At 48.6% G+C, this 24,728-nt stretch overlaps 1 protein-coding gene and 2 pseudogenes across 1 annotated transcript; 1 reads left to right on the top strand and 2 right to left on the bottom strand.

The window, feature by feature from the left end:
- Nucleotides 1-1,769: 1,769 nt before the first annotated feature.
- On the bottom strand, nucleotides 1,770-3,619 carry LOC103111020 (small ribosomal subunit protein eS8-like; annotated as a pseudogene).
- Nucleotides 3,620-6,764: 3,145 nt separating this feature from the next.
- C7H2orf72 (chromosome 7 C2orf72 homolog) lies at nucleotides 6,765-19,049 on the bottom strand. Its single transcript, XM_060193769.1, has 3 exons — nucleotides 18,455-19,049; nucleotides 15,184-15,294; nucleotides 6,765-9,590 (listed from the first exon to the last, which is right to left on the bottom strand). The coding sequence occupies exons 1-3, from the start codon at nucleotides 19,035-19,037 to the stop codon at nucleotides 9,457-9,459; spliced, it is 828 nt and encodes a 275-aa protein (XP_060049752.1). The 5' UTR covers nucleotides 19,038-19,049; the 3' UTR covers nucleotides 6,765-9,456.
- On the top strand, nucleotides 13,511-13,977 carry LOC103110857 (transmembrane protein 60-like; annotated as a pseudogene).
- Nucleotides 19,050-24,728: the final 5,679 nt, after the last annotated feature.

The following is a 24,728-nucleotide window of genomic DNA, read 5'->3' as shown; positions in this document are numbered from 1 at the left end:
TTAAGTATCAACTATATCTCAATAAATAAAGAAAAATGCTGACAATGAATTAAAAATGTATTATTATTATTATAGCTTGGGAACTGACACAGTGGTTAAAACCCTGGACTCTCATGTGTGAGGTTCTGAATTCAACCCCTTGCCATTGCCTGTGCCAGAGTGATACTCTGGTTTTCTCTCTCCTCTCTATCATAAACAACGAAATTGTATTATTTCTTATGTCTCTGTGGAGCTGAGCTTCACACATGTGAGATTTCACCACTCTCAAGTAGACATTTTCTTTCTTTCTTTTTTTTTTTTTTTTTTTAGAGATTTTATTTATTTATTAATGAGAAAGATGGAAGGAGAGAGAAAAAGAATCAGACATCACTCTGGTACATGTGCTGCCAGGGATTGAACTCAGGACCTCATGCTTGAGAGTCTGATGCTTTATCCACTGTGCCAACTCCCAGACCATTCAGTTTTTCATTCTCTTTAATTCAGATATATAGACAGAGAGAAGAGAGAGGGAGGGAAGGAGGGAGGGAGGGAGGAAGGGAGGGAGAGAGGGAGAGGGAGAGAGAGAGAGAGAGAGAGAGAGAGAGAGGGAGAGAGAGAAGGAGGGATGCTAAAAGAATTGCCAGCCATGAATGGATACTGCAAATTATCATTTAAATATGAGGGAGAAATGAAGCCATGGCCTCCTGAAACGTTAAGATCCAAATGGACTTGGTTCTAGAAGGTAGTTTGAGGAACCAAGGTCTTAGAGACAGGAAGACTTGGGGACATTAGATCCCACTTTGCACCCCAAATCCCAGTCCAGGTTTCCCAAAGGCAGTCACCAGCTACTGAAGCAGACCCCTAGAGGGCGCCCTTTACTGCCGCCTGTCCTCCCTGTTTGGTTCCAGAACTGGTCTAACATGGCCCAACAGCTTAGCCTCCCTGCACCCCAAGACCTGTTAGTCTCCCTTGTCCCCCTTTCTCTCCTCCCCTTTCTTGTTTCCTTCCCCCCTATTCCTTTCACTCCTCTCTCTTCTCCCTGCCCCACCCCCCACCCCCATTTACAGCTTTGATCTCTTGCTTCTACCTCCCACTTCTCCCTCTGTTCTCATACCGCCAGAAGCAAGTTCAAAACCAAGGGAGATGGACCCTCTCCCACAGGTTCTTTCCTTCCCCTCTTCTTGCCCAGTCTTTTATCCTGACTTCCTGGTTGGCCCTGTGCTTGGTCTCTGGGCTTAGTGGCCACTTTTCCTTCTGTTTTTAAGGGCCCTTGCCAGTCAAACAGCACCTCCATCAGGAAGCCTTCCCTGACCACCCATCACATATCTCCTTAGGGTCTTTATGCCAGGCCACTGTAATCATACCCCCTTGTCTACGTCCTGCGTGATCAGGGGGTGAACTTAGTCATGTTGGTGACCGCTGGCATAACCAGACAGAGCCAGGTACATAGTAGGTGCATGGTAGGCGTTCAGCCAAGGCTCATCAGATGAATGGATAGGTTGGCAGAGTTAGAACTGAGTCAGGGTTCTGAAACTTGCCCTCTCTGAGACTCAAACGTGTGCTTTATCCATTTTCAGGGGTCCAGGACATGGGAAAAGCAGACAATTCTTTCCTTTTTTCCTTTCTTTTCCTTTCCCATTCTCTTTCAACACCAGTTCTTTATTTCCCCACCCTCTCTCTCCAGAGCACCTCTCATCTATAGCTAGCTGTGGTTCTGGGGATCAAACCTGGGATTTCTTTGTTTTCTTTTCTTTTCTTTCTTTCTTTTTTTTTTTTTTTTTTTTTAAAGAACAGTGAAAGCCTTTACTATATGAGCCAAAAGGCAATTTATTTGCCTTTCTGAGCTTTGATTTTCCTCAGGTAAAACTCCAGTTCCTCGCCCTCTAGCACATAGCCATCTGCTCGGCCACAATGGCCTGGTCTTGAAGCGATGCAAGCAAGAAGTTTGCCCTGCTGGAACTGCTCTTCCAGAAGACCGCTGATTTTGGCACTCTTTTTCCTTTCATCGTATTTCTTCAGAATCTTCTTTGACCGCTTTTTGTTTAGGATCTCTTCATCATCAGGAGCCAATGTGGTGCCCTTCTTGCAGCCCAGGGGCAGGGCATACTGAGACTCGTACCACTGCCGGTACGGCGTGCTGTCAATAAGCACAATGCAGTTCTTCACCAGGGTCTTGGTTCGGACCAGCTCGTTGTTAGACGCATTGTAAACAACATCAATGATCCTTGTTTTTCGTGAGCAACACTCGGAGCCCCAGTAGAAGTTCTCCACGTCCAACCTCAAGGCTCGGTACTTCTTGTCACCTCCCCGGACACGGATTGTGTGTATGCGGTGAGGGCCAATCTTCGTGTTGGCAGCCGGGCGCCCCAACTCATACTCTGCTTCTTGTGGTAGGGCTTCCTCTTTCCGCCGGTCTTGCAGCGCTTGTGCCAGTTGTCCTGAGATACTCATCGCTTGGTGTTGGCTGGAAAGAGCTTTGCTTTCTTTTTTTTTGACACATAAAAAATTATAATTTTAAATTATCTTTATTTATTGGCTAGAGACAGCTAGAAGGGAAGGAGACAGAGAGAGAGGGAAAGAAGGAGAGAGACATCTGCAACCACCTGTGAAGCTTTCTCCCTGTAGGTGGGAACCAGGGACTTGAACCTGGGTCCTTGTGCACTGTAACATGTGCACTCAACCAGGTGTGCCACCACCAGGTCCCCCAAACCTGGGATTTCTCACTTACAATTCCTGTGCACTATGAATGCATGTCTTCCTATCCCCTTAGAAATATATATATATATTTTACCAGAGCACTGCTCAGCTCTGGCTTATGGCGGTGTGGGGGATTGAACCTGGGACTTGAGAGCCTCAGGCATGAAAGTCTCTTTGCATAACCATTATGCTATACCCCCACCAGAAATAATTCTATGGAAGGAAAAGAACTCTATGCTGTGTTCACAAATAACTATCTTCCTCCACATTAGTAGCGACACAATGTCCCAAAGCCCAAAGGAGGCAGTTGTGGACTCACACAGGCCTGGACTGGGCTAGCGCCCATATTGGGGTGAAGGCCGCTTTCTTTGAGGTGACCAGCGTCCCTCAGGCGCAGGTCACTTTTGTGTTCTGCTCAGCAACAATATCTAGTGGCCACAGTACTCCCTGGATGGTGGGGAACTCTGGAAGTGGAGAGAATCCTGGGGTCACACCCCTTTGTCTTCCAATCCCCAGCCTGCTGGTGATGACACTGTGGGTCTTTGGAGGGCCTGGTCCTTCTGTTCAGAACTGGACTCGGTTGCTTTCTCAGCTGTGGTGATGAGTCAGAAAGGACAGGTGGGGGTGTGGGGGTGTGGGGGTGGGGCTGGGATCAGAGCCTTGTGCTGTCACTTGGCAGCTCTGTCACCCAATTCCTGTGGTGAAAGGGTAGACTTTCCTTCCTGGCAGGGCTCCTGTGAGGGGATGTGTCCCCTCAAAGGCTTGGCTGGGAGCCCAGCTCCATAATCTCAGATCTGATGTTACCAGGACTCAGCCAAGAGGTTGGTGGTGGCTTCATGTACACTACGCAGCTGTCAGCTGGCAGAGCTAAAGCACTGGCCAGAGGTGGGGGCAGAAATGCCACACGACCCCACAGTGAGTGCTTGGTCTTGGGGACTGGCATTAGCCCTGGTGGACTGAGGCTGAGGGGGGGACAGACGCTTGCATGGGCCAGTGTCCAGGAGGGCAGCTCCTGTCTTGAGTGGCCACCAGGCTGCGTGGGAGGATCTCCCTTGGGAGTCACTGTCACACACTGGCAGGAGGTTGGGTGGGAGGAACCACTGCGAACCCCCAGGATGAGCCTCCCTGTCCTCCCTCATTCTAGACCTTGGCTGTCTTACTTAATAGCTGCAGGTGCTACCGAGCACTTAAAATGGTGCCGGTGCCACCCAGGCACTGATGTGAAATTGCATTTCATTGAGACTTAAAGACACAGCCCACTCAGCGATGGGGACATGCTTAAGTATATTTGGAATGATTTAAAGATGTGAATTTCTTCTGAACTTGAAGGTGTGAATTTGGGCTGGGGAGAAAGTGTAATGGTTTTGCCAAAAGGCATTCATTCCTGAGGCACTGAACGTCCCAGCTTCAATCTCCAGCACCGTCATAAAGCAGAGCTGAGCAGTGCTCTGGTAATATATATATTTGCTTATTGAGTATCTGACTCTTTTTCTTCCTTCCCTCTTTATTGCCTTTCCTCCCTCCTTAGTTTGTCCTTTTCGTTCCTTCTTTCCTTCCTCTAGTGGCAGGGATGGAAGCCAGTTCCTCCATACTTGTGAGGTATGCACTCTACTTCTAAGCTCTAACCCTGCCTTGAACCCAACTTTTTTTGGCCAGAAAAAGAGAAGAGAGGAGAGACACCTTAGCACAACTCCACTGCTTTTGAGCTTGCCCTGGCGCCGTCCATGATGCACCCAGCTGGTGCGTGGGGCTCAGCCTGGGTCTTCACACACTGGGGCTGGGTGGGCTACTTCCTGGCCCCCTGAGTCCATATCTTCAACTTTAAATGGAACAAAATCTAGGTAGAGATAAATATTTGGGATAAACATATACTATCTGAAGGGGGCTGGGTAGTGTCACACCCTGTTAAGTGTGCACAGACTGTGTGCAAAGACTCAGGTTCAGGTCCCCATTCAGGAGCAGCAAAGCATGTTTGCAGCTGCCCATCTCTCTCCCTCTCCCCTCTCAGTTTCTATCAAATCAAATCAAATAGAAAAAAAAGCTGCTAGGAGTAGTGGATTCATCGTGCCAGCACCAAGCCCCAGCAATAACCCTGGAAGGAATATAGATCTGAATTGGACCATAGCACATGCGTTTTGAATACATGGTCCACATTTTTAAAAACATACTTATTTATTCCCTTTTGTTGCCCTTGTTTTATTGTTGTAGTTGTTGTTGATGTCGTCGTTGTTGGATAGGTCAGAGAGAAACAGAGAGAGGATAAGACAGAGAGGGTGAGAGAAAGGTAGACACCTGCAGACCTGCTTTACCACTTGTGAAGTGACTCCCCTGCAGGTGGGGAGCGGGGGGCTGGAACCGGGATCCTTACACGGGTCCTTGCGCTTTGCACCATGTGTGCTTAACCCACTGCTCTACCACCCAACTCCCTATGGTCCACATTTTGAGTCCCAGCCATCACATGGAACACCACAGCACTGGGGGAAGATCTGATATGTGGTCTTTCCCTCAACCCTGCCCCCCCCCAATATTTGTCTCTCTATCTGAATGAAAAAGTGACTCCGGTGTAGTGAGATCACACAGATTCAAGCCACTTCCCCTAACACGTTTATATTTGAGATGATGCTCATTTGAGTATGTGTGTGGGGGGGCAAATCAAATAAATTATTAAAATGAATCTCCTGCTCACTCATTTATCCTGACATGAGTACTGGGAAATCGAAAGCCATGGAGGAAGTGCCTGATGTCAGAGTCCCTTTTGGTTTTGGGCCATTAAGGGGTGGGGATAAATGATGAGCTGTCAGGAAGCGAGGGCTGGGGAGCAACCTGAGGCCACCCCTGTCTTGACACCTCAGTCACCCAGACAGAGAAGAACCCAGCGCCTCAAGACAGAGACCTGAAGCTGTGAGGGCCTAGCTGCCCTGTCAGAGCTGAACAGAACAGCTGCCAGCCGAGGGTAGGGGTGGAGAGGGCTCTGGTGGTCACCCTGAGGAACAGGGCCTTGAGTCCCGACCTGGGAGTCCAGGCTGGGTGTGGGGGGCTCTGCGGGAACCTCAGGCAGGGTTTCTTCTTGCCAAAACTCCACAGTGGCTTCAGGACCACTGGCTGGGGCCTTGAGATGCCCTACACCCCTGCCTGAGGGGTGGGATTCAGGGACCCTTGTGGACCAAGGTGTTAACTGGGGTGGGTGGCCTCTGTCCCTGCTCTCCACTGGGCAGCCCCACCTAGAGGCAATGTGAGGGTTCTAGCTCAGGGGCTTAAAAGCACCTGAGGGGTGTGTGTGGGACAAGGAGCCGTGCCCTGGCCCCCTCCACCTAGAATGCATAGATTAAAAAGTGGACCACAGGCCCTTGCCCAGGACAAGTCCAGTATCTGTCCCAATCCATGATGTCCTAACATGCACAGCAAGATCAGAGGGGGTTAAGCAGACTCTGGGCACACAAACCCACCGGCACCCTCCACAGTGCTGGCTCCCACAGGCCCCCCTCCTCCCCACCCCCCAGGAGACTGGCGCCCAGCTTCTCTGACCTGGACCTGTTCAGGTAAACGTTGTGGGGCCTCAGCCCTGGGTCCCTGTCTAGGCTTGCTTTAAGTGCTCCTGTTTCTGTTTTTCAGGTCAGCATCTTGGATTGAACCCAGGGTTTGTGTGTGTTTTCTTGCTATGGGAGAGACAGGGGGAGAGGAGACACCACAGCATTGCTCACCATCCACGGATGCACCCCCATCCCACCCCCAGTGTGGCTCATGGTTCTCCCATGTGGTGCCAGGGTTTGAACTCAGGGCCTCACATGTAGACATTTTATATCATCAAATATGGATGGGAGTGTAAGCAACATCCCTTCACCCCTTCCCCATTAAATACCAAGCTAAATGCCACTTTTTACATGCACGTTTTAACTACTTACTATGCTTTCCAGCTACTGGCATTCAATTCTGAGTGCCAGGCTGGTGGAGGCATCACCCAAGACAGGACTTGGGGACTGCCAGGTGGCCCTGGAACTCCCTGCCACTGGCCCAAACTGCTTCCCTGGGCACCTGATGAAAATCAAGGGGGGAATGAGACACCTTCCCCTTTTTTATTAGACAGCCAACGAGGTTGTTTGGCTTTATTCGACAGAAGGATATTCAAGTTATGTTAGAAGCAGCACAACCACTGCCCTCCTGCAAAGATGAGGACCCCCTGCCCAGCCTGCACCTGCTGCAGCCCCTCACTGAGGGCTCAGGGGCCACTGACCCCAGACAGGGACCCACACATCTTCATTTCTTATTGGAGCCCTTAGGGAAGAAACCTGCCTCCTTCCCAGCCCTAACTCTTCCTTATGCTGGAAAACAACAAGGCTGTGCCCAGGAGGGAGCTTAGCTCTGTCTCGAGGCTCAAGCAAGCTGAGAGGGATCCAGGAGGTTCTCGACCCTGTGTTTATCAGCTGGGTGTCAGAACTCAACTCTCAATAAGGAGACCTTCTCTCTTCAACAACTCACAAGGAACACTGAATTCAGGTGTGTAAGACCCCTTGACGAGGGAGAGTGCAAACCCAAGTGCAGGTGGGGTGTGGGGGGAGGAAGAGGTACTTAGGGGTACAGGGATTTCACAAACTGGAGATGACAGTATGCTCCATCGTCTGCTCAGAAAATCAGCTTTTTTTCTTTCTTTCAATTTCAGAGAGAGAAGGAAAAGACAGACACCACAGCACCACTCCACCATTCATGGAGCTTCCTCTGGTACTGTGCATGGTATTACTATGTGGTGCTGGGGACTCAAACCCAGGTTCTCGCACTGGGTGAACTCTCTTCTGGCCTCGCTGGATTTTTTTTTTCCCCTCCAGGGTTATTGCTGGGCTCAGTGCCTGCACCATGAATCCACCGCTCCTGGAGGCCATTCCCCCCCTCCCCCCCACTTTTTGTTGCCCTTGTTGTTGTAGCCTCGTTGTGGTTATTATTATTGCCATTGTTGATGTTGTTTGTTGTTGGATAGGACAAAGAGAAATGGAGAGAGGAAGGGAAGACAGAGGGGGGAGAGAAAGATAGACACCTGCAGACCTGCTTCATCACCTGTGAAGCGACTCCCCTGCAGGTGGGGAGCTGGGGGGCTCGAACTGGGATCCTTACATGGGTCCCTGCGCTTTGCACCACATGCGCTTAACCCACTGTGCCACTGCCTGACCCCCCTGGATTTTTTTTAAAGTACTATCTCCTAAGGTTTAAGTATTGGCAACAAACTTAAAAGATATTTAAACTTGGCTCAGGTTCTTGCCTTGTGACTATTGCCTTAGACAAAGTCCTTATCTTAAAAAGACTTTCTTTCCTGCACCAAAGGACAGAGCTAAAACCTAATTATTACAAAGAAAGTAACAGGGCAATATAAATATCTAGCAGCTTCAAAAATAGCAGCCTTCTCCCATGTGAAAGTAAAATCAAAGGTCATTTACCAAGCCTGCTCTTGTGCAAGTCAGCAGGTGATGGCTATGGGTGAGGCCATCTTGCATTATTGAAAGGACAGCTGTCACCAGCCAACCCCCGGTAAGATGGACTCCTTCCTGTCCCGCACCAACCCTGTTTGCCTGGGAAGGGAATGGGTGAGTAGAGACTGAGGCATAGGACAGAGTCCTATGTAGAGCCCCTGGGCACAGGTGTGTCAGCCCATGTGTTGGCACCATCAGAGAGCTGAAGGAACCACATATTTCACAGCAGCTGGCAGAGTGTAGAGACCAGACACCATCATATGTCTGCCGAGCAGACCAGGCACAGGTGAGTGAAGGCTTCCTGCCAGGGCACTGGGAACTGCCCTTCACCTTCCCAAAGACTTTGCATTTCTCTAGCTACCAACCAGGGACACTGGGAGGTGGTGCAGAGTTCCCTGGAAAGATGGCCTTGCTGGCTTGTGAGGGGACATCACTGACCCTGGATGGCTCAGAGACACAGAAGAAAGGTTTCAGGGCCTTAGCATCTCTGGGTGGGGCTTGCTTTGACCTTGGCAGAAGGTCTGAAATCCACAGTGTCTGAAATTCAGCGCAAACATAAGGGTCTTGCTTCCCAAAGAGGTGTGCAAGGCCGCTTTTGTCCTGGGCCTATAGCTCCTGCATTGGCCCTGTCCCAGCAAGCCCCCTGGGCAGTGCAGTCTCTCTTCTGGTGGCCACAGTCCCTGGGAAGCCACCCTCTCTGCTCTGGAGGTCTCTTCCCAGCACTTCAGAGGTGGAAGGGATTGGCTCATACATGTTGCCCAGACAGCCCAGGATGGTCATTCTGAGTGGTGTGGTTCTGTGCTTGCTAGAGACTGTTCTATGCACTGTGACATGCCCACTGATGTCAGCTGGGCCCCTGCTGGACAGCTGCTGGCCTGGCTGCCCCAAAGGATGAGTGGCTTGTCTAAGGTTACCTGCCCACCCAGACCAGCTGACTTCTGGCCCAGAGTTCTCTCTGCTAGTGCAAGCACACTTGGTCATGTTGTAGCACTGCAGATCCACAGGGTGGACAGTGAGCTGAGTCGATTGCATGGGGAAACTGAGACAGAGCAACTTCGCAGGATCTGAGAATGAGCAAACTTAAGGTGGCAGCCAGGCTCCCAGGGATATAATTGCTTGGGTCCTGTTGAACTCAGCAAAGTCCTTTGCCCATGTGACAGCTTCCTGCACTGGAAGCCAGGGCCTGTGTCCTTATCACGGACCCAGAGTCAACGTGAAGGCCTTAGAGTTGGGGGTTCAGTGAGCAGGAGCCAGCCCCCAGCCTCCTGGGTAGTAGAGCCAGCACAGCTGGGGGGGGTGGTGGTGGTGGTGGTGGTGGTGGCTTTCATCTTGAGTCCCTAGCAGGCTCTGGGGAACTACAGTCCAGTCCATCACAGGCTTGCTTTCCAGAACCCTCACAGTCTCCATTGGGCATTATGGCTGTGAGGGCCAGCTCCTCCTCGGGGTCCTGGAAGTTATCTGGAACACAAGGGAAGGCATCTTTGATCAGTGGGTGGAGCTGAGGAGGAGAAAGCTGGGGAAGGAGATGACAGCCTGGGAGGTCACAGCCTGAGTTTGATCTCCCAGCATCACACATTCCAGTGTGGTGATCTGTATATCTATGTCAGAAACAAATATATAAACAGTAGGTAGGACACTGACTCTTATGAATAGCCACTTAAAAACACAAAAGACATATTAAAAACCCTCTAAATGTGCAGACCCACTGACCCAGCAATTACAATTCTTAGATTTTATCCGAAGGAAATAATTAGAGATAATTAGTGGGACTATTGCAGCCATTCTGCCACTAGCCTAAGAAATGGTCCAGCAGCCACTCTGCTGAGGGCTGTCCAGTACCTACTCCATGGACGACAGCTGCACAGAGAACAGAAAAGAACTGGGTCCTGGACCCTCGAATCAAGTCTTGAAGCCAGCTCCTCTTCTTTTCAGGTAAGATCATAAATTCTCCTGCTGTTCATGCCAGCCTGAGTCATGGTTTCTCTACCTGCAGCTGAAGTATCCTTACTGGTTCCATGTACAGTGTTGGATCCAGGCAAGAAAAATGCTGCACAAAATCCCACAGAAACACACACAACACACATACAACACACATACACACACTGGGGAAACAGGAATAAGATATGTGGACTGTTTCGCTGCCAGCATCTGGCTGTGGTGTTTGCAGATGCTACTGTTAGGATGAATCAGGCAGTGTGTATATAGGACCTCTGTGTATTTTTTTTTCTACAACTACCTGTGACTCTACAGTTACCTAAGAAATGATGAAAGGCATTGACATATAACTATTATAATTATTACTATTTCTGTGGCTGTGGGGTCTTGTACATGCACCACTTTTAGCAGCCTTCCCTGGGCAAGTTTTCTCATCTATTTTAGAGAAAACGAGACAGGACAAGAGACAAGAAGAGAGTGAAGGGACATTACAGAACCACTCCAGCTTCCACAGAGCTTCCATGTGCTGCTGGCGGGGGGGGGGGGGGGCAGGGGTCCTGTTAGCCATGAGTCTGGTCTATTAAGGAACTCAAAAGGACTTAGAAGGAACAGGGAATGATTAGTTTAAATTGAAATGAATGATTTTGACTCATGAGATTGTGATGCAATTCATAATTATCATATGTCACAAGTCCATATTACTATCACCTTAGCATTTATTGTGTCCTTAGTAGAACTGATAGATGAGCATGATCACTAGTCACAATCTTACTGATGACAAAGTCAATTCCAAATGAGCAGAAACATAGAAGTGCCTACATTTATAATTCCTTATTTATTATAACATAGGTTATAATATATATGTCACCCATAAATACACCTTTATATTTAATTTAGTTAAATTTTTGGCATTCTTGGGGTCTCAAACATGCTCAATTTCATTGCTTTGGGCCACTTGTTCCTTTAGATAGACAGAGAGAGGGAGAGACACTTCAGTTCTGGAGCCCCCTCCATTTCCATAACACCTCCAATGTGGTGCCAGGGCCAGAATGTGGGTCATTTACATGGCAGTGCAGGCACCCTACCAGGTGAGCTACCTATTTATCCTCCGTTTATATTTTTAATGTATTTAAAGAAATACTCAACTTATTTACTTTAATGAGTGAGATACTGAGAGAAAGACACAGAGTGAGAGACAGACTCCAGAGCACTACTCACTTCTGGCTTATGGTAGTGCTAGGAATTGAACCTAGGACTTCAGAGCATCAGGCATGAAAGTCTTTTGAATAACCATTATGCTGTCTCCCCAGCCTTATATTTTCATGTATTTATGTGTACCTAATGGCAGACAGAGTGTTACAGACTATAGAGCAAAGCTGTCATAATAAAATTGTTTGTGATTCCTTTGCTTCCACTCACTGCCCCTTTAATTTTTCAAGTTTCTAGAAACATCCAAATAGATGATAGACAGGCTGAAGTGAACATTTCTTCAATTAATTATTTTGAAAATCTGATGCATTTTGTAGTTTCCATATTATGTATTTATTTATTCTTTTTTGGCTGTCCTCAGGGATTCACCACTCCAGACTGGCTTTTTTTTTTTTTTTTTTTTTCAGATAGAAAGAGGCAGAGAGAGACACACACAGAAAGAAAACACAGCACCAATGAATGCTTCCTTCAGTGTGATGGGGGCTAGATTTGAACCAGGGTCTCATGCAAGGCAAAGCAGGGCACTGCTTTGAACTATTCTGCTGACCCTTTTCTCCATATTATTTAAAAGTTGAGTTGCTTTAACTTACAATAGCACACAATTAGGTAGACAGATGGCTGTCTGGATGGATGGATAGAAACAAAACAAACAGAATGGCCAACCTCAAAATACAGATTGTAGTTCCATTGGAGTGATGGAATTCAGTGAATGATCCCTTGTATCCTCCCCTGCCCCTTCCTTCTTTCCTTCCTGAGCACTGCTCAGTTCTGTCTGATGGTGGTGCTAGGGTTTAAACCTGGGGTCTTGGAACTTCAGACACAAAAGCCCTCTGCAGAACTGCTATACTAACTATCTCCCTGCCTTCCCCCACCCCTATGCTGTTTTCTCTTTCTTGTGCTTTCAACGGTGACAGGCAGAATTCTGAACTGGACTCACCCCCGTCCCCTGAAGATTCCCACTCCTGGGTGAATTCACTCAGTAAAGCCCCTTTCTTATCAACACAGGTTAGTGACCCCTTCATTAGGGGCCTACAGCCAACTGAGTGCTCACTCCTGGATTAGGGACTGAGTTTTAGGGGACCTAGGGACGGACGCAGTTCCTACCCACTGAAGGGGCAAGTTGGCCAAGAGCAGAGGGAGACAAAGGCCACTGGGAGCTGAGTAGCTCTGGACCACAGCCAGAAAGAAGAGGGGCATTCAGTCCTGAGGCAGCCATGCCATGGGTCCTGCCACAAGCATGTGAGCCTGTCCAGGCCTTGTGCTCCCAGAATTCGGCCCCGCTGACCCTGTGATGCCCCTTCCTGGGAACCGGGGAGCAGGCCCAGCTCAGCTGCACCCACACTCCAGACCCAAAGAACATGGGAATCTGTAAGGGCACTGTGAGAATTTGCTCAATATGGCATATGGCAATGGAAGAGGAATACTTTAACTTTGTTTTTAACACTTCTTAAATTTAATATATTTTTTTCTAGTGCCAGGGATCAAATGCAGATTCTTATTCACACAATCTATGTTCTGCCACAGAGCAACACCAGCAACATCCCCACCCCTCCCCCTAAATACCTTTTTAAATGAAGGATACAAAGAAAATTTATTTTAGATCTTGGCCCAGGAGCTGGGTGACAGCAGAGAGTACACATTACCCTGTGTGAAGTCCTGGGCTCAAGCCCTGGAACCTCAGAGGAGCACCGTGAACATGACAGCACCAAGAGAAAGATAGATGGAGCGGAGCTGTGATGTCTTTTCTCCATCAATCTCTCCCCCCCGCCCCCACCAGAGCACTACTCAGCTCTGGTTCATGGAAGTGTGAGGGACTAAACCTGGGACTCTGAAGCCTCAGGCACAAGAGTCTCTTTGCAGAACCATTATGCTGTCTACCCTGCCCTTCTCTTTCTCAAAAAATGGGGAAAAAAGCAGCAAAGAGAAATGGAGAATTGGGTCAGAATTGCCTGAGTCAGGAGCTGCCTGGGTTTCACTCCTTGGCACCTTACATTAAAAAAAAAAAAAAAAGAAAAGAAAATCGGCGATCATCAGGAGAGGTGGAACTGAAATCTTGCTCTTGACTATCTGACGAATTCTGATTTTAATGTGTGGATTTTAAGTGTCTGATTTTAACTGTGGAAAAGGCCAAGGTTCCTAACTGACGAGCTACCGGTTCTTTGTGCCCCTTTGCTGTCCGACCTGCGGCGCTGCCAGGGTACATATCCCTTTTTCAACTCCGCAACAGCCTCTTTAAACTGTTTAAATGAGAATGTCCTTGGCTCAGAGACTGCTACTCACCTGGCTTTTCACATTACGATTTTTGATCATGTTGGTGTTGAAACTGGACGAGAAGGCACCTTGGAACTGGTTTCTCATATTTATTCCAGTCTGGATATTTGATACTATCCTTCTTGTTATGCTGATTAGAAAATGGCTGGGTGATCTAAGTCTGGCTTTGACCCTCAACATGGATCCCACAATATTAAAAAAAAAAAAGCCCTGGTACCTCATTGCAATGTTACTGAAATTAGCCTTCTGCCTTGCACTCTGTGCTAAGCTGGAACAATTCACTACCATGAATCTGTCCTATGTCTTCATTCTGTTATGGGCCTTACTGGCTGGGGCTTTGATAGAGCTTGGATATAACGTCTTTTTTGGTGAGAGACTGGCTTTGCAGGACATCATCTCATTTTATTGCTGTTCAACAAGCTATCACTAAAATGTTTTGAATCATTGCAAGCTTGAAGAATATCAGAGAACTGAGAAAAATACCAAGTGTAGTTTTATTTGCTACCATAAAATATAGTCTTGGTGAATCACAGATACTTAGTCAATCCAAAGCTTAATTATTCAGTGTTTGTGTTATTACTGTCTTTAATATCCTTATGTAAATAAAGCATGCTTTGGACTGTAAAAAAAAAATCACTACAGATGGGGACCAGGGGCATGAATCCAGGTCCTTGCACATTAGGTAATGTGTGCGCTCAGCTAGGTATGCCACCACCCAGTAGCCTCAGACAGTCTTTAAAAATTTTGTTTACTTATTAACGAGAAAGAGAGAGGGAGAGAGGGAGAGAGAGAGAGAGAAATGCAACCAAACTATTGCTCTGGTGTATGTAGTTCTGGGAACTGAACTTGGGACTCACACTTGCTAGTCTGGTTCTCATTCTCTATTTTATAACTTTGAATCTATCTTGAAAAAATTTTAAATTTAATTAATTTATCATTGGATAGAGACAGAGAGAAATTGAGAGGGGAGGGGGAGATAGAGAGGGAGAGAGATGGAGAGACACCTGCAGACCTGTTTCACTACTTGTGAAACTTTCCCCCTGAAGGCGGGGACCAGGGGCTTAAACCTGGGTCCTTGCACACTGTAGTGTGTGCACTTAACTAGATGCACAACCTCTTGGCTTTGATAGTATGGTTCTCTACCCTTATGTGCCACCTCCTAGGCTTTATTATTATTATTATTATTATTATTATTATTATTTTAATGTGGCTTAAGGGAATGAACTTAGGGTTTTGTAGGTAGACCTTGTACATTTAATTTAGAGACATGGAGTGGAGAGTGGGAGGGAGAAAGAGAAATCACTCTGCATATGCAGACATTACAGTACTGCTCCACTATCCATAGATCCCCCTCTCCCCCCAGCTGGGTCTCACTCATACTAAGCCTCCTATCCCCAGCTCAAGTGACACCCCTGGGGACTGGGACAGAGGAATGCATCAGGCTCCAGGTGCCCCTTTCGGGGCTGCCCTGCCTGTGTGCCAACTGACTGGGACTGCAGGCCTCTCGTGTGGCCCCTGCCCAGACCTGGCCCATGCCTGGTGGGTGTAGATTGGTGTGTGCTCCTGAATCACCATCCCATATTCCCCAGCACCCAGCACTCAGGGCCTAGGGAGGTCAGCGAGGTGACACACTCACCCTGAGCTGGGCCACGGGGCAAGGTGGTGTCCTGATCCTTTCTCCGGCTCCATGAGCCCCAGGAGAAGCAGGCCAGCAGGGTGGGCAAGCCCCGCCTTTCCCAGGCTCCTCCTGTGGGAAGAACAGAGAAGCAGAGGGTCAGGCAGGGGTGGCATGGGGTGCCAGGTGAGAGACAGACATCCTGTTTCTCAAACCAAGAGCTTCCACTGTCACCTGTTCTGCTTCCAATGATCTGACCAGAACACAAGGATCTGATTTGCAAAATGGGCTGAAGTGTTTGCAGTTCAAACAACAAAACAAATAAACAAACAACAACAACGAAACCCCAACTCTTCCTCCCCAGAATCCTGGGCTCAATCAGCATACCAAAAAAGAAAACAAACAAAAAATCCCCAAGTGATTACTTTATATCTTTATCCCTGTTAAAACCCATAAAGTAAAAAGTAAGTACTATGCTGGGGGAAAAAGCAACAAACATGCCATAGGATTAGTTGTAATTGGAGCTGGGTGGTGCATACCTGGTGGAGCGCACAAGTTACCACATGCAAGTACATGGGCTCAAGCCCCCCACCCCCACCTGCAGAGGGGAAGCTTCACAAGTGGTGAATTACTGCTGTAGATCTCTCTCTCTCTCTTTCAATATTTATTTATTTATTTTTGAAATTTTGGGTTGAGACAGAGAGAAGTTGAAAGGGGAGGGGAGGCAGAAAGGGAGAGACCCCTGCAGCACTGCTTCACTGCTTGTGAGTCTGCCTCCTGCAGGTGGGGATTTGTCTCTCTTCTCTGTCTCACCCTTCCAACTGTTTTTTCCCCTATCTCTAGTCAGTAAATAAATATTAAAAAGGATTAATTACAATCACAGAGCACCAGAGAAAATATTCAAAAAGTGGCAATTTCTCCTGACTTTTAGCTCAAATGCTTTATTTTAAATTTAAAAAAAGGATATATGTACCTATTTTCGAGAAAGAGAGTGAGACAGACAGACAGACAGAGAGAGAGAGAGACCCTCCAAAGCACTGTTCAGTTTTGGCATATGGTGGTGCTGGCAGTTGAACCTGGGACCTCAGCCACCTAAACTACTCTTAACTAGAAAGAGAGAGGTCATCGTTTTTTTTTTTTTTTTGATAATCACACACAGAGCTGCTGCCAGTTGATTCTAGTCTCCTAATCTTAGAGCCACTAAGTTATCTGAAACTCACCTGATAGCCCCAGCTAGCTAGACTATGATTAACAGGAATGACATTTAAAAACTGAAAGACTTGAGGCAGCTCAAATACAAAACCCTACAGTAAATCTTTACCTAGGCCCTGTTTACTCTCGTTTTACACCCAACTGTTACAAAACTAGAACCTTAGTTCTTAGTTTTTTTTTTTTTTTTAAACCCACAGAATCCAGATCAGGCACAAGTTGGGGAAGAGGGCACTGTCAAGGGTCAGGAAGCTTAAAGGTCTAAGCAGAGGCCAGGGAGGTGGTGCTGTGGTTCAGAGCAGTATTTGCAAGTGTGAGACCTCTGATTCAAACCCTAGCACTGCACATGCCAAAGTGGAGCTCTGGTTCTCACTCACATTAATTCATAAATAAATATTAAAAAAGAACCAAAAACAAAACAACATAAAAAAAACCAACGATATATAAACAGTCATCAGGGGGTGAGAAAGGAGACAGGAAAACTTTAACCAAACAGATGCAGCTTCTAGGAGCACTTAGCAACATGAACATGACTCCACTTGGTGCTTGGGTAACCAGAGCTGCGGGCAAAGAATTCACTTATAACTGCTTTCAGGACCTTTCCTCATTAACACAAGGTTTTGTGCTGGTCAGTATTTTTCTAGAAGAGCTAACACAACAAAGAACGTTTCCCTGGCAAAGCCTTAGCATTTCCTAAGTGGTTGTGTTCAAAAAAAGGAGACAAGATTCACTCCCCATGCTACAAGCCAGGCTGTCAGGAAACAGGGTGCTAGGGGGGTCAGACACCCAAGGGAAAGTGACACAGTCATACAGGGGCGGATCAGAGCTTGAGGTGCAGACGCACATAGGGGTCCGGGTTTTATTTTTGAACTTGCATTTGGGAGTGGGGAAGGTCTGGGTAGGGCAGGCTTCCTGGGGAGGGAAAGCCAGTTCTGAACCAGCTAGGACAAGATTTGGCTCAGGACATGGAAGCTGTTCCCTAGGGATTGGGGATGGGGTGGGGGTAGGGGTAGGGGCTCCGGAATTTCAGGTAGTTGTTCCACGGGGGGGGGGGGGGGGGGGGGGAAGTAAGACCACAGGAGCTGGTACCAGCTCTCAGACAAAATCCAAGTGAGTCTCTCACACAAATCTTCCAGCCTGCCTCCTCACAGACTGAACAGAAATGGGAGCTGCAGCCCATGCTGGCAGGTGGGTCTGTGACATTTGTGATGCCACAGACTCTAGGTTTCCTTGATGACCCTCCCCCCACACCAAATCCGGCTTCCTGGGGTTGGTTATCACACCACTGAGCAGATTCATTAACTCACAAGGAGTCTGAAGGTGTGTGTGTGAGTGTGTGTGTGTGTGTGTGTGTGTGTGTGTGTGTGTGTGTGTGTGACTGTGTGTGCAGGGTTTGGGGGGAGAGGGGGAGCTGGCAATGCAAAGATCGTGCCTCCACCTCCCGGTCTCGCCAGGCTCAGCTTGACTGAATGCCTTTGGTTTTAATCCCGGGAAACTTCTGCAAACCCCCGTGGCCTACGGTGGGAACCTGCTGCTGCTGGCAGGGCTCCCAGGCTGGGCAAACCACTTCCCCACCCCCGCACACTCCGCCCCCCAAGCTACTTATTGCTTCTTCCTACTAGCCCTCTGGGGCTTTCTACTGGGTGTCCGGACCCCTCCCTACCTGAGCAGTGGCTTAGAAGCTTTAAGCACCTCCAACTCCCTAATGCCAGGTCTGAGCCCGACACATCTAGAAACTCACAGGTCCTTAATTTGTCCCCAGGGGCTCCTGGCCTCCACCCCCCACCGGCCCCAGCTTCTAGATCTTCGCCGTTAAGCGAACCTTCTCTCCACCCGTGTCCCTTTTCTTTTACAAGTTCCCTCGTCTCCCCTAAGCCTCCAGCACCACGGCTTCTCCGGGGTCAGCCTCGACCCCTGACCCAGGGTCCTTGTGGTGTTGCTAACTGGGAAGCCTAGCTCTGGGCGCCTGCGCGCTCAGGGGCTCAGTTGGTCTCGGAATGCAAAGATGGGGACCCACCGCGAGAGCTGTCACTTGTCACCACCCCCCCCCCCCGCCCTGTCCTCCGGCCCCGTCGGCTCTCACCTGGTCGTGCAGGCTCCGCGGCTTGCAGGGCCCGGCAGGCGGCCGCCTGGACCGCGAGGCTGGAGGCGGGCTGGTCGGGGCGGTAGGCGGCCGCCTGCACCGGGCCACCTGCCTGGCGGCCGAACACCGCGCGCAGCAGCGCCTCCAGCAACCACAAGCTGGCCGTCACCTCGTCGTCTGCGCCCGCCTCTGCCACCAGCACCCCAACCAGCGCCGCGCCGGCCCGCCGCCGCCCGCGCACGTCCCGCAGCATCTCCCGCAGGCAGCGGCGCGGCCCCGGGGCGCCCAGCGAGGCGGCGCGGCACAGCACGAAGACCAGCGGGGCGCGGATGGCGCGCGCGGCCCCCTGCACGCCCGGAGCCCCCCGCGCCCCGGGGCCCGCGCCCTCGGCCGCCGCGCCAACCGGCTTGCCCGCGCCCGGCTCGGCGGGGAACACCGCCCGCGCGAAGTCCCGCAGCAGCGCCCGGCTCGGCTCGCGCTCCCACAGCTCGCCCACCAGCAGCACCTGTCCGCGGCCGCCCGCCGCCTCCACGAGCGCCTGGAACGGCTGCCCCGCAGCCAGCGCCTCCAGCTCGCTCTCCATGCCCGCAGCGCCCGCCTCTGCGGCCTCTGCGCCCTCCTCGCCTCCCCGCCTCCCCGCAGGACACGCCCCCTGCCCCGCCTGCTCGACCCCGCTGCCCGCGAGCGCCCCCAAGTCGGGAGGGGACCGGAAGGACCTCTGCTACAGTCTGCCGCAATGAGGTCATCTGAGTTCACTGGTTCATCTGTCCATTCCATCAGTCAGTCGGTCTGTCCTTCCCTGTATCCACCCACCCACTCACCCATTCATTCATCTATCCATTCATTCACCCACTTACCCTTCCATCCACCTATCCACTCACTCCACCCACCCATTCATCCTTTTATCCATCCCACCCATCCCTCCCTCTCTCCCTCTCCCCTTTCTCTATTAACCCATTCACCCATCTACCCACACTATCCACCCATCCACCCACTCATTCAACCATCTATCCATCCACTCACCCACCCGCCCATATCTTCATCCATTCACCCATTCACTCATCCATCTACCCAGCCATCCACTCATTTACCTTTCCATTCATCCACCCACCCACCCTCTCATCCATCCATTCAGCCATCTAGCCAGCATTTAATTGGAAACTTACTAGGTGAAGGGCAACCAAAGGTGGAAAGAAGAGAGAATTCAAATGGGATGGAAACAGAGTCACTCCATCCAGGTCGTTCCTGGCTACACTTGGGAGGTGCTATGATGACTCTTGTGCTGTGGTGTTTTGATGTCTTTCTACACCCCTTGCCCTTCTGTTTAAATGAGAAAGTGACCAAAGCATCAAAATTGCTCATGCGATTTTGGTTTCACACATACCAAAAACAAATAAACAACCCCCCGACAAAACTTGGGGTTGTAGCTCAGCAGTAGAGTGCATACTTCAGATACTTCATGTGTGAGGCCCTTGGTTGGATCCTAGGCACAGTGTGTGTGTGTGTGTGTGTGTGTGTGTGTGTAAAAGAGAGAGGGAGAGAGAGAGAGAAGAGAAACAAGAGAACAAACCTCCCCAAGTTAGTTTTGAGACCTGAAGAAGGGTACAGGGGCTCTTAGAGGCAGGGACCCCAGCCTGGTGGTTTTGGAATGACATTGGGAGGTGAGAGGAGGGTATGCATAGTAGAGGCTGGAGCTTCTTCTTCTATTATTATTATTATTATTATTCCTTCTTATTTATTTATTGTTGGATAGAGACAGAAATTGATAGGGGGAGATAAATAAAGAGACAGAGAGACACCTGCAGCCCTACTTCACCACTCATGAAGTTTGCTGCCTGCAGGTGGGAACCAGAGCCTTGAACCTGGGTCCTTGCTCACTGTAATGTGTGTGCTTAACCAGGTGTGCCACTGCCTGGCCCCGACTTCTTTATTTTAAAAACCATGTTATGTATTTCAATAAAGATACGAGGAAGAGGGAAGGGGTCGAGCACCACTCTAGCACCTGCAGTGCTGGGGAATCAAGCCAGGAGCCTCAGGCATGCAAGTCTTGTGCCCAGCTGATCCATCTTCCTGGATCTTTCTGCTATTTTTGTCTTTTTACTTTTTTAAAGATTTATTTATTTTCCCTTTTGTTGCCCTTTTTTTTTATTGTTGTAGTTATTATTGTTGTTGTTACTGATGTCGTTGTTGAATAGGACAGAAAGAAATGGAGAGAGGAGGGGAAGACAGAGAGGGGGAGAGAAAGACAGACACCTGCAGACCTGCTTCACCACGAAGCGATTCCCCTGAAGTGGGGAGCCGGAGGCTCGAACCGGGGTCCTTACTCTGGTCCTTGCACTTTGAACTACATGCGTTTAACCCGCTGTGCTACCGCTCAACTCCCATCTTTTTACTTTTCTTCTGGGCCTCTGGCAATTAAGGAAAAGGAATTGGGGGGCTCATGTGAGCATTTGAGGTGTAGGAGCCAAGAAGACAGCTAATCCTTGGGAGCAGAGAGGAGGGGGACAGATGTGGGCTCCTGATAGTGCTCTGCTCTACAGTTGGAGGGTGGGCATGAGGGAAGAGGCCTGGACATCTTTCCTTTAACTTTCAGGGACACGTTAGCTTTGTTTCTTAGAACATTCCGTCATGAGGACTGTGCTTCACTTTATCTGTACTGTCCAGTGCAGTGGTCTCTAACCACATGGGGCTGTTTGGTCACTTAGAATCTCACTTGTGCAACCAACGAACGAACCAAAGATTCTATTTCACCCAATTTTATTTTACTGTACCAGAATTTAGTTATGGCTTATGGTGGGACTGGAGATTAAATCTGGAACTTCAGAGTCTCAGACATGAAAATCTTTCATATATCCATTATGCTGTCTCCCCAGTCCTCACCCAATTTTAATTAAATGCACATAGCCACGTGGCTCTGGCACTGAACCAGATGGTGAATTTTTTTTTTAAACTTCCCCTCTCTTATATGTGATAGACCAAAGGTCCCTAAGAACATGCTAATATTCAGTCCTCCTTTGCAGTCTTGCTCTTAGAGTTACCCTATTTCCTCCCCCTCTCCCAGTAATTATGCTGGCACAGCACCTCCTGGAGAGTTTATTCACGAAATCCCTTTGCCTCCAAGCAGAGGGCATTCAGAGGTTTGCAAGCAGCCAGCCTAGAATGAATAATCACCCAGAACTTATTCTGGTTAAAATTGCAGGGTGGGGGATGGGTAGGGTAGGGGGTTACTCTATTCTTTGCCATGATATAAGCCATTTTTAAAAATTTGCTTTATTTTTTAAAAATTTTCTTATATTTGATAGGGCAGGGAAAAATTGAGAGGGGAGGAGGAGGAGAGAGAGACAGACAGACAGACAACCTACAGACCTGCTTCATTGCTTGTGAAGCTTTTCCCCTGCAGGTGGGGAGCGAGGACTCAGACCTGGGTCCTTGCACACTGTAACATGTGCACTCTACTGGGTGTGCCACTGTCCAGTTCCCCCAAATAAACTATTCTTACCAGTTATGAAGTAATTATATCTTTGTGGTTTTAATTTGCATTTCTCTAGTAATAAATGTTTACTTTTTAATTAATTAATTTCTTTATTGCATACATCTGTGGGCCATCTGCTTGACTTCTTTGGCCAAGTCTCTATCCAGATATTTTGCCTACTGTTTTATTAGTTGCTTGTTGTTGTTTGCTTTTTCTCTGCCATTGCCTTTGCAGGAAAAGTCCAAAATTTGGAGCAAGAAGCCCTGGCTTGGAATCTGACTGGAGTTCCAACATAGCTTCAGTGACTCATCATTGTTGGGGATCTAGAACATGCCACCCCCCCCCTGGTTGACCTTTGAGTTACTCCCCCCCCCCACCCCGGCTGCCCCAGGGTCTGGTATGACCTTGTGCTCCTGCCTCTTTCTGCCTCTTATGTCCCGGGGCTGGTTCCAGGGCACATTTAGGCTGTTGCCCAATAGCCATTCACCCTGCATTTATCTAACATTTATGCTATGTGTTGTGCCCAGGAACAGGGGGAGCAGAAAAGGACCCCCACATACATACACACAGAGCTGACATTATAGTGGGGGCTGAGAGAGCCAGACAGCAAACCAAATCAACAAGTAACATTTTAAGTGGTGAGTAGGGCTATGTGAGGGAAAAAAAAAGAGGAAGCAAGGGAGCAGGTTGACAAGATGGAAAGGGATGTGAAAAACTGCTGGCTCTTTTGGTGCCAATACAGCCCTAAAGATGCCACAGAAGTCAGAGGAAGGTTGGAGGGAAACCAGTCCCTGGAGGTAGCAGGTGGTGGGACCTGGGTGGTGTGCACGGAGGACTTAGCAACACAAGCAGAGGTCTGGAAGCCTTCACCTGGACACTTTTCTCTACCCTCCTGGGCCTCCACAGATCCCCACCCAGCTTCATAAAGAGCAGTGGCCAGAGGACAGAACCTGGAGTTTCTCCAGAGTGCTGCCTGGCACGGGTGGCGGCAGGTGGGGAGTACCAAATCCATACTGCAGGACCCAAGGTAATTCCCACTAGCAGGGATGCCTGGCAGGAAAGAAACTTAGTCTCTCCTAGGTATGTCCAGAACCAGTCAGAGCAGCTGCTGCACAGGGGAACGGGAAAAACAAATCAATGACACTTTTGACAGCTAGGAGACTAAGCAGATTCAATCAATGCATGGGTTAAGGCCTCACTGCTAACAACAGCCTCCAAGAGACGGTGGCATAAGCATATCTTAAGTTTCTTTTTCTCTCCTGTGGAAATATGGAGATGGACCGCTCATGGTTTATGAAAATTGCTGTGTTTCACTAACTCTTAGGAGACTTGGGTTTCACGCCAGGCCACTATTCCCCAATCTCAACTTCTTGATCCAAGCTGGCAGCTAAAGCTCCAGCCATTGCCTCTGTATCTCAGGCAGCTGGATGACAGAGGGCTGAGGAAGCAATAACAACCAGAGAGACATGAGATTTCTTTCTTTTTTCTTTTTTTTTTTAGAACAAAAGTGTTATTCCCTGAGTTACAAAAAGTTTTGACCATAAGTGAAGCTAATCAAAGATTTTTCTTTTCTCATGTAGCTTTCAATAGCCTTCAGATTTCTTTCTTTCTTTTCTTTTCTTTTTTTTTTCCTCCAGGGTTGTCACTAGGGCTCAGTGCCAGCAGTATGAATCCACTGCTCCTGGGGGTTATTTTGCCCATTTTGTTGTCCTTGTTATGGTTGTTATTGTTATTGCTGTTATAGCTGCTGTTGTTGGATAGAACAGAGAGAAATTGAGAGAAGAGGGGAAGAGAGAGAGGAGGAGAGAAAGACATACACCTGCATACCTGCTTCACTGCCTGTGAAGTGACCCCCTGCAGGAGGGGAGCTGGGGGCTCGAACCGGGATCCTTACCCCGGTCCTTGAGCTTTGCGCCATGTGCGCTTAACCTGCTGCGCTACCGTCCAACCCCCAGCCTTCAGATTTCTTATCAGCAATACTGAATGAAAGGATAGAGTGGAATATCTATTCATTTATTTTAGTTTCTCTCTCTCTCTCTGTAAAGTCAGGGTCTTGCACGTATATTTCTACTGCTCCCAGGATTATTCTTGGGGCTCTATACCCATACCCCCAATCCAGGGCTCCCAGTGGCCACATTTTCTCCCCTTCCCCTTTTTCCGCTTTTTTTTTTTTAATTTGAAATGGAGAGGGAAGGAGAGACACCCACAGTACTGCTTTACTGCTTGTGAAGCTTCTCCTGTGCAGGTGAGGAGTGAGGGCTTGAACCCAGGACCTTATGTGGGCTATATAGGAGGTGGCACTGCCTGACCCTCAATACTGTTTTTCTAAATTATTTTATTTTTGATGAGAGACAGAGAAAGATACAGAGGAAGAGAGACAGACAAGAGCACTGCTCAGCTCTGGCTTATGGTGGTGCTGGGGTTGAACATGGAGCCTTAGAGCCTCAGGCATGACAGTCTCTACACAACTATTATGCTGTCTTCCCAGCCCCCACGCCTCAATACTATTTTTAAAGTATCAGAGAGAAAGAACTTTGAACCTAGATTTGGATTTTGACCTGAATTATCAGAAGGGTTGTGTTTGTTTTGGATTTTTTTAGGTGTGGCAGTTAGTGTGGTTTTTATTTAAAATTTTAATTTATTTCTTTTCGGTAACTTTGGTTTATAAGACTGCAGATTTTTAAAAAATAATTTATATTTGTTATTAATAGTTTATTACAAGTTTATAAGATTACAATGTATAGTTCCACACCACATCCACCACTGAAGTTCTCTATCCCCATGCCCTACCCTCCCAAAGAC

The sequence above is a fragment of the Erinaceus europaeus genome, chromosome 7, assembly GCF_950295315.1.
Source record: "Erinaceus europaeus chromosome 7, mEriEur2.1, whole genome shotgun sequence".
NCBI lineage: Eukaryota > Metazoa > Chordata > Mammalia > Eulipotyphla > Erinaceidae > Erinaceus > Erinaceus europaeus.
This window is presented reverse-complemented; position numbering and strand designations above follow the sequence as displayed.